The sequence below is a fragment of the Lathamus discolor genome, chromosome Z, assembly GCF_037157495.1.
Source record: "Lathamus discolor isolate bLatDis1 chromosome Z, bLatDis1.hap1, whole genome shotgun sequence".
Lineage (NCBI taxonomy): Eukaryota > Metazoa > Chordata > Aves > Psittaciformes > Psittacidae > Lathamus > Lathamus discolor.
In genome coordinates this window covers 28,316,310-28,326,180 of record NC_088909.1, presented here as the reverse complement: position 1 = coordinate 28,326,180, position 9,871 = coordinate 28,316,310, and the positions used below count along the sequence as shown (strand labels likewise).

Here is a 9,871-nt window from a genome sequence, read left to right as displayed (position 1 = left end):
AGTCCTGCCTTAAGCTGCATCAGTTCTAGATTGCTGTAAATATTTAAATCAGGCCTAGTAAATTTGTCCAGCTCCACACAGCATTATCAAAACTGGTATCAGACTATTTACTGAGGCATGATTTGGACCTACTATAGTAATTTACTGAATCATTAAAAGTAGCCAATAAATTGTGTATAGGTGACAAAATGCATGTTAATTACTAGCATATGTATTATTAAAAAGGTTTATTTCTTATCGTTTCTGAATAAAAGCTAGTGGTGGTTTGCAGTAGAATACTCAGAAATGTAACTGACACCGTGGTTTTGTTTAGCTTCAATAACAAGAAAAAACACCTGGAAATAAGGAGGAAAAACTCTGGGAGCAGTGGAAAAGAAACATACCACTGTAATTTCTCAACAGAGGCTAACTAGAGTTCTTTAGCAGGGAGGCCAAAAAAGGTGGTCACAGTGCAATTGCACTAGAAACCTGAATTTCTACTGTACATTTGTTTCCAGAAAGCCCAATACTGTCCACTGCCCAAAGAAAATCCAAAAGAACTCAGATAATCCTCCTCCAATAATCGGCATCTCAAGTCTCCTGTGCTTCTTGCTCTACAGCAAAGCAGGTTTCTCCAGCCGTGGATCACAGGTGGCTTGTGAGGAGCCAGACCTGCAGAGCACAACAGCTGAAACTGAATTGACACAGTCAGTAGGGAATACCACTTCAGCAACGAATCACGCTGCTCCTGCAGGCAGAAACTTTGATATGTTTCAGCTTTCTCCAGCAAATAAGTGTAAGAACTTGCTCGCGTTTTGTAGATGACAAAACTGCAGCCACCAGGTTTCGCAGGTGACCTTCCTGCATTCTCCTGGTGGCCAGGTTCTTTGGAGCTGAACTCCATGGGTCTTTTGCTTTACTCCCAGACTTGCAACTGCTGCTAGCCAGGCCTGTGTTCGCCACACTTCCCACCAGCTACAAGAAACCAGCAACACTGAAATGCCAACAACAAGCAGCAGTTTCTGAGCTATGCAAAGTCTGTATTTCAGTCTCCTTGTATGTTCTGTCCATTACAGGGGGCTCCGCCTCCACTGTAGACTGAAAGTCCATTGTGCCACCATGGCAAGACATTTGGGCTTGAGTGCAGCCTCCCAGACTGCCATTCTCTAGCTTTTAGGCACTTTCACCATTTTTTGACTATTTACTTGGCTGCCAGTGAAGCAGCAGTTAGTGGTGTGGTGTATTTGCCTCCCCACCAGTTACCTGGGTGCTTCTGTTCTCTGTATACCGAGGCACAGCAAAAAAGTGAAATACAAGGTTATTGATGAACATGCTGCTAAAAGCAAGCCAGGACAACCTTCAGAGTATTGCTGTACGTTTTCCTTCTACCTATCTGGCAGTCTGACACAACCAGATGTTGCTTTAGGTAAGATTGTTGCTTTGTAGGATTTATAGCAGAAAGGTTGGAGTGTCTATGAATTCAGATCACACACGAATATATACATTTGGAATGTTGCTATTGAATGACTTCACAGCATGAAAGCATTATCTCAGTATTTATCACTCCACGCTGCAGACAAACTCTATCCCTCTCACCCTTGAGAACACTAAATTTAAAAGTCATTTAACTGTCAGCAGTTCAGTTAAACGAGAAGAAAGCAAAGGAAGGAAGGAAAGCTAAATTCTAGACAGCCAGGCTGCTGGATTAGGGATGTGCTTTCCCTTGCAGCAGTGCATTTGTGCAGCATGAAAACAGTTCTCAAGGATTTTATATCTGTGAATTTATAGATTTTCAAAAAATATAAAAGGTGTCAAATAGAAGTATTAGGGAGACAGAAATATACATCTGTGTTTCTGTTAAACTCTAAGGAAGATTATCTGAATTAATGCAATTACTCACTGTACTTCATGGTACCACTTTGAGAAGCTCAAAAATTGGGTAGAAATCCAGCAATTCTTAGGAAATAGAGAAAATAAGATGAACATGCCTGACCCTAAAACAAATAAAAATTCTCAGAAGTAAACCGTTGTCTCATGTTTGTATAAAAGTAAATGTAAGTTGCATCACCTTCATGTCTGACGTAGCAAAAATTTCTACCTTGAAATTCAGTAGATCTAATTCCATTTTGCCTTCAGCATAAGCCAACATAAAACAAATTACAGCTGAGGAATGTTTCCCCACCTTTGCAGTCATAGCAGCTGAACATATAACTTCCCAGGCAGTGAAATCCATAAACAACTACCAGCTCCCCAATCCAGTGATGCTTACGTGCCTTCGTACAGTGCTTTGCATTCTAAATCTGAGCTCTACAATCATATAAAATACAGGGCTGCTTCAATATGCATGAATCTGCATGTTGTCTCAGTGTTACAGCAGACCTACAAAGTGCAGATTTTGTAGAGGCTATGCATGGTTAAAAAACGAGGAGAGCACGATTTTTACCTCATACTGTTGGATTTTACAGAAGCTTGAAATTTAAACTTATGTTCCCTGAGTGCTTTTCACTGAGTAGAGGTACGTGGGTCTTTTTTTCCCTGCAGAGCACTTAATAGAACTTCAGGCTATGTTGTTCAAGGAGTTCATCACTGATCACAATAAAAGTAACTTCATGGTCTTCTGAAGAGCACTGCAGTATTCTATTTACTAATACAGAATATTCACAGTAGATAGTTACTTAGCTGGTTTCTCGGCCTGTTGTTACTTGCTTGTTCTCCTAGCTGTTAGAAAGTATGTAAGGCTTCGTGCTGAAAAAAGCATGGGCTCATACTCATGCAGAAGCACTTTTGCCTATCACAAGGGCAGGCAGCTGCTTGTTTACCACGCTGCCGTCAGGCTGGTGGTGGTGGTTCTCCCACCACCGCAGTAGGAGGCACAAACTTCTAGACCATATGCCAAGGACACGAACTAAAGGCTGTAAGAACTTCACCAGGCTTTTAATAGCAGCAAGCTAAAAAAAGTTACAGCTTGTCTAGAGTCACGAGTCTGGCGTTTGCAACATTCCCTTTTGGTGTCTGCAGTTAGTGATAGTTCAAGACTACATGACAGCAGCCCGCCAAGGGAACCAAAATTGACCTAAATTTAACAAGAAAAATCTTTTTAAGGAAGGTACTTTGCACTATGACGGGTGGGAGAATTGAGAGTGTGGAAGACAAGGAGTGATTCTTGCCATTCAGAGAGGTTTCTACTCTCTTCCACACAGGAGGAATCCCAGCCACTTCCTCTTCAAAGTGGCAGTGTCACACTTGTGTCTCTCACCCACTTTACAGTGATCCCTGTGCATGGATAGTCACAGAGATGCACACCCCACACACACCAGCTTGGCAGCTTTATCTCTTTAAGCCCTATACAACTGGTTCCAAGACCAAGTGAGAGTATGTTCAATGCAATCTCACTGCTCACCTTGGAAGCTCCCCTTGTCTCTATGATAAGGGATTGTATGGACACCTATCATGATCAACAGCTTGAAAAGCCAAATGGTAACGTTAACAGATTAGAGTCATTGCTTTATTTCATTTATTTCATGTGTGTAAAGTCAAAATAACAATGTCTGAAGAACCACTGGCATGATTCATCCAATTAAGCAGTCAGCAGCAGAATCACCAAGACATAAACGGAGCCTGTTATACACATTTGTAAATATGATCCTGTCCCTGATGATCACAAGCTTTTCTTGATGGGAATGTTTACTGAAGCCTGCAGTCAAGAGGATACACCACTAAAACTTAACTAAATATATATTTAAAAAGTATAATGAAGTTCCAAGTGGATTTGGGTCTCAACTGCAGAACAAAGTATAACAGAGGAATACAGACATTTTAAATCTTTCAATGTTTTACAATATCTGTAAGAAAAGTTTGCTGCTACCTGGCTAGTACATTTCTGTTCCAAGAAAAACTTGCATTTAATACTGTACTTCTGTGTGTCGCAAAAGGGAGAAATACACACGAGTACTCTCCACTGTGAATAGTGCTGAAGTGAGGAAGAAAACGAATACAAAATTCAGGGTATTTCTTTCAAATAAAAAATATTTTTTATGGTGGAACCCCCCCCCATGTCAACAGGAAAATAACCTACTTTTTGCAAGAAAAAATGAAACTAAAGACAAAGTTGTAGTTGGTGCAATGGGGAAAAAAAAAAAACAACCAAAAAAGCCGACACAAATGAAAAATCCCAAACAACATAAGGTCTTGGAAGACTGACTATTAAGTTGCATGAAAGGAAGACTTTTCACTTGATGTAGTCCATACTAGGCACTTGCTGACAATTTCTCATTTAGTTCCAGAGCTCTAACATCTCCATTGGCTTTGGCATTTTCTATAAGCACCTGCAGAGAAAAATAGTGAAAAATGAAGAATTTAATATTTTGCTGTTAGTATTTTATCATCAATCTCAAATGCATTTTAATTTCTGCTATGCCATTTCCCTAAAAGACTAAGCAACCCATAAGCACAGATAGGAAATACTCAACATGACACATCAGCTTGCTTAAAACATCAGGCACCTAAACCCCCCTACTTTGTACTGACTTGCTAAACCGGTTGTCACTTGCAATGCACAACAACCACATCATCTGTTACTTGAGGCTGAGACCAACTTTGAAAAGTTACCTGCTGGCAATGAAAAGAGCAGAGTCAGGTGAAACCTGTCTCCCTGCTGCCATATACTTGCCTCTTGCTATACACTTGCTCTTGATTTTGTTTGCATAAATCTCAATTTGCCAAACAGGAGCATTCTCTGCAGCTACTTAAAACTGCCAAAATACCTTTTTCCCTCCTCCGTTTAGATTTAACTTTACTTGGTTTATTTTCACACCCCCCCTATTTGCTGCTTTTCTACTCATTAAAAAAGCTTCTGTGACAGCCTAATGTTCATAAGCTTCTGGCACTTCTCTCGTAATCCAATCACATTATACATATTGAAAAGGAAAACCACTAAGTAGAATCAAGCAAATCTTTACTCTAGCCATTACTGTTATTGTACAAATTGGCAGGGAGTACAGATGATTTTGCAGAAGCAAATGCAATGAGATCATACCAGGATCATCTGCTCTCATTAATTCTAGCTTTTTTATGAATCCCTGTGTGTATGCATTGATTTTTGTGAACTCTGAGCCTACTTCTTCCAAATGTATTTTGTTAGAGATTCTTAGTTTCACCAGGGAACTGTTGTTAATCTGGGCAAAAGAGCTCACTGTGTCAGCGGCAGCAGTGAGGATATTAGCAGGATGACTGCAGAGTGTGATTGGCAAAGTGATTCTAATTACAAGCCCAAATGAACCACCATATCACATGAAAGACCTGCGTGCATTTGTGAAGTACTGTCAACAGAAACTAATGAACCATTAACTATGTGCTGAAAATAATGCACCATCACAGATATAATAAAAATCTTAAGTACAGAAAGTACAGCACACCACTGTTCAGTTTTTTTAAGACAAGGATGCCACATTGTTCAAGCCAGGCTTGAGGGAATTACTATTTTTAGTGCATGAATATCTTCTGGTAAAATTCTGATAAAAAGGTCCTTGTGTCTACCAACAAGCCACTAGCAGAATTTTTGCCAGTCTGGATTAGAGATTTTACTGTTTGTTTTCTGTTAGTATTGCATGCAGGATTGGAAGACTTTCAAACAAGCTGGTTGCAGTTTGAAAACTAAGGTTATGTTTTTTCAGCATGGAAACCTCAAACATTGCGGCCTCCAGAGCAGGCGAGCCAGCACCTCCCTGCTTCCCTCTACCCACTTCCAAGTTGTGAGCACAATATTCAATTTAAATAGACTGAATTTCTGTGTAAAACGGACTGCAACAGACTTACATCTATTAATTCTTGATCATCTTTGGCATAAAGATGTTGCAGGAGGTACCAGCGTGCCACTGACACCACGGTTTCTGGATTCCCAGGCTGATAAACCACTCTCTCCAACATTCGACGAGTCTCCCTAGAAGCAAAAACCAAAACATAAACTAAATCAAATCACCACTGACTAGGTTAGATGTAATATATCAGTATCACAGAGCAAGCAACAGCAACCAGGACTAATATAAAGGAAGGTCCTTCTACCATATGAGAAAGTGAGAGAGCACAGCTGTACATTCCTTTGTTTCCTATGTAGTTGCATTTAGAATGTTAAGGAATACTGCAACCACTGTTATGCTTAATAAATTACACTCAAGTTAGTGCTTTAACTAGCATGTAATGCAAATTAAGTTGACACAGCAGATTTTATAACTGCTACAATAACACAATAAACATCTTGCTATCAGTTAACTCAGCACAATCTCTGATTTCAGTATGTCATCTGCTGAGCAAGTATTGCAGGTATTCTGATCAACAGCTATGAAATAAGTCTGCTGGAAGACAGTGCACCTGAGAGAAGCAGGTACTACAACAGGTCTTAATAATCCAAATATAATTTCATATTATACACACACATATTTAATCCAGGCACTCACAAAAAGTACTGCAGTTCCTGCAAACACAGAGGCAAGATGTGAAATTGCAGAGAAAGAAACTGGAATAGACTACTACACACAGGCTAAAATTCTATTTGGCTGACACTACCTTCTAACACTGCCATCTTATACCTAACCAAGACAGTTTCAAATTTACTGTGCCATTAGAAATGAAGTAAAAACTAGCAATTAAGTTTAGGGATTATCGTACCCATTCGCTGGTGCTCTGTCAGTTTTGGCTTTCACTTTAAGAATTCTGTCCTTTATAACCAGTGCGATTTCCCAGTATACTGTGATTTAACACAGGCTGTTGAGAGCTTGCATCTGGGGTCTTTTTTGTTATTTGTACTTTAGGTTAATTTCTATTTCAGTATTTTGGAACACCTAGGCAGATCAGCTAGAGCTTGTGATATACCTTACTGTTCACGTAAGTTAATACCAGAAATTGTAGTAAGACTTATTTTAATTGATTAAGTAAGTTTTCAGCCCAATTTTGTTATTATCATCAACCATCACAATCACATTGGTCTGCCTGTTACCCTCCTCAAAAGCCCACACAGAAAATAAGCCAGTTTGCCTCAAAAGTATAAGGCTTCCAAGCCCTCCCCTCAGTCTTTCTCCACTTCCTCAAAAAGCCACAATGAGCACCTGGTTGTTCAGGAATGAACACAAGCTTTGGACTATAAGGCCAATTTAGGATCAAAATTAATCTCAGCAGTAGATATGGTAGTGATACCTGTTTCCACCGTGCTATTTAACAAGACCTTTGAGAATGTATAGACCTCCTGATTAATTTATTTAGGTAACATGGTATTAAAATAAAAGTTGACTTAAAGATCTTTTTTTTCCCTTAGTATGAAGGTCATACACTTGGGTTTTTTTTTTTAAGAAAAGAAGGAAGATCTTGCTGCTTCCTGCTCCCCACATTACTAATAACTCCTCCCTTTTAACTGCCAAACTAGTTCAAGAACTAATTCCTGTTTTCAATTTTCTTTCAGTTCTTGGAGCTAGATATGGGGATAATGACTGCCTGTGCTTTGTGTAGACAGTGTGTTCCATTTAAACGTAACAGATCTTGCATACCTTGCTCCCATTTTGCGATTATATTGTAGCAGTGCTTGTAGGAGAGCTGCCAGGGGACAAGAAGTAAGTTTTAAAGCTTCAGTTGTTGCCTCCTGAACCAAGGACGGCCAGTGCTCATTTGAGACATTAGCCTATGATAAAGAAAAAAAAACCAAACAAAAAAAAAAGGGCTTTATTGTAGTGTGCGGTCTAAATCAGTTCTTGTTTGCAGCTCTTTCAAGAGCAGGTTCAATTCAAGCTGTTCTGAGTTGTATGAAGCATTTGGCAGATTAAAAAGATATTCCTTTAAAACAAAAAGATGAGTGTTTAGATGAGCCTGAAAAAGTCATGTTAAATATTCTAGGTCCAGCCTTGCCAACATTCCACTTGCTTGGCTTTTTTTTTTTTTCCATACATGTTTTAGTAATGCTTGTTTTAATCACAAACCCTTCTTTGCCCTTCATCTTGTAAATCTCCATCCTATGTACAAGACTAGTCTAGAACACAGAATTTTTCCCCTGAAGTGACACCGTATTTTACCAGAAGTAAAAATCAACTCCAAGATGGCAACTATGTAATAGAGCAACTCTTGAACAAATCCCTGTATTTTCTGCCTCCAGAAAAATCTTATTATCCCCTATTGTGTCTGGATAGCATTCAAATTGCTGTACTTGAAGGGGTGCCTGAATTTTCATTTGGACAGATAACTGGGAGACAAGCAATTATCAGCCACAGAACTTTCTTGGATCTGAGCAAGGTTTTCACCAGGCTTTTGCACATTTCATTAAGCCAGTCCAGATTAGAGAGGCTGAAAAGAAATCCACTCATCAGCTACTCTGCTCATGCAAAATACAGAGATGAGATAATCAGATTCTTATCTTGTACATTCTCAGGCTGAATTCGGGCCAGCACTTAAGAAGTAGCATTAAGTTAGAAGGTACCTTGTTACCTTCGGAGACATTTAGGAGCTATAGGAAACAGGGACCAGATCACTAAAACACAGACAGAAGAATCATAGGAGGAAAAATCCTGTCACTTGACAAATTCTGCCTTTTGAAGCATATGGCTTCTGAGAAAAGAGACTTGCCTACACTGATGGGGATCATCTCTTCTCACCACGATCAGTATCTTTGCAGCTTTATTCTTGGAAAAACTGCCTGCCTTTTATTTTATAAGCACTCAGATATATGGGGTTTCTTTGCCTGATTTTGATTATGGCTGTTAGCTTGATCATCTGTTAAAATACATGGAAAAGGATTAGCCATGATCACAGCAATAATGAAGTCTGATACTGCACTTCAAGTTTCTAGAGTGACTATGCTTAAAGAGACTAGACACTTGCCAAGAACTTGCAGCCCAGAAAACCAACCATATCCTGGGCTGCATCAAAAAGAGTGTGACCAGCAGGTCGAAGGAGGCGATCCTGCCCCTCTACTCTGCTCTTGTGAGACATCACCTGGAGTATTGTGTGCAGTTCTGGTGTCCTCAACATAAAAAGGACATAGAACTGTTTGAACAAGTCCAGAGGAGGGCCACAAGGATGATCAGGGGACTGGAGCACCTCCCGTATGAAGACAGGCTGAGGAAGTTGGGGCTGTTCAGCCTGGAGAAGAGAAGGCTGCGTGGGGACCTCACAGCAGCCTTCCAATATCTGAAGGGGGCCTACAAGGATGCTGGGGAAGGACTCTTCATCAGGGACTGTAGTGACAGGACAAGGGGTAACGGGTTAAAACTTAAACAGGGGAAGTTTAGATTGGATATAAGGAGGAAGTTCTTTCCTGTTAGGGTGGTGAGGCACTGGAATCGGTTGCCCAGGGAGGTTGTGAATGCTCCATCCCTGGCAGTGTTCAAGGCCAGGTTGGACGAAGCCTTGGATAAGATGGTTTAGTGTGAGGTGTTCCTGCCCATGGCAGGGGGGTTGTAACTAGATGATATTAAGGTCCTTTCCAACCCTAACTATTCTATGGTTCTAACTTATGTTCACCTGCCCCCTTGGTGCAAGGAGTAGAATAATTTTCTTTATACTACAAGGTACACTTCCCTTAAGATTGTGTTTATACTTAAAGGCAAGGCACCATATGTAGAAATGACCATACAGCATGAAGGTATTTGAAACTTGACTGAAGTCTCCAAGCAACAGCAGAGTGAAAATGTTTCCTAATGCACTTGTCTAAGCAAAAGCATAGAGACTTGAATGGGAACATCAGTTTGGATGGTCAAGCTGAATCTGTTATTACAGAAATAAGCCTTATTGAGCAAGTTAGCTTTTTACATACACAGTGTCTCTACGTGATTGTTTCACAGCAACATCTCTTTGCAAGAGATTCTAGAACAGTCCACTGCCCCTTGCAGTCTCATTTTATCCTCCACTTGTCATT

General features: G+C 40.1%; 1 protein-coding gene across 3 annotated transcripts in view; it reads right to left on the bottom strand.

The window, feature by feature from the left end:
- Positions 1-3,457: 3,457 nt before the first annotated feature.
- SKIC3 (SKI3 subunit of superkiller complex) overlaps positions 3,458-9,871 on the bottom strand; it is a 56,605-nt gene continuing 50,191 nt past the window's right edge. For all 3 annotated transcript variants that reach the window (XM_065661098.1, XM_065661099.1, XM_065661100.1), the window contains 3 exons: positions 7,515-7,645; positions 5,794-5,917; positions 3,458-4,304 (listed from right to left, as the gene is read on the bottom strand). In XM_065661098.1, the coding sequence (XP_065517170.1) occupies positions 4,227-4,304; positions 5,794-5,917; positions 7,515-7,645 (333 nt within the window). In that variant the 3' untranslated portion in view covers positions 3,458-4,226. The remainder of the gene's footprint in view (positions 4,305-5,793; positions 5,918-7,514; positions 7,646-9,871) is intronic.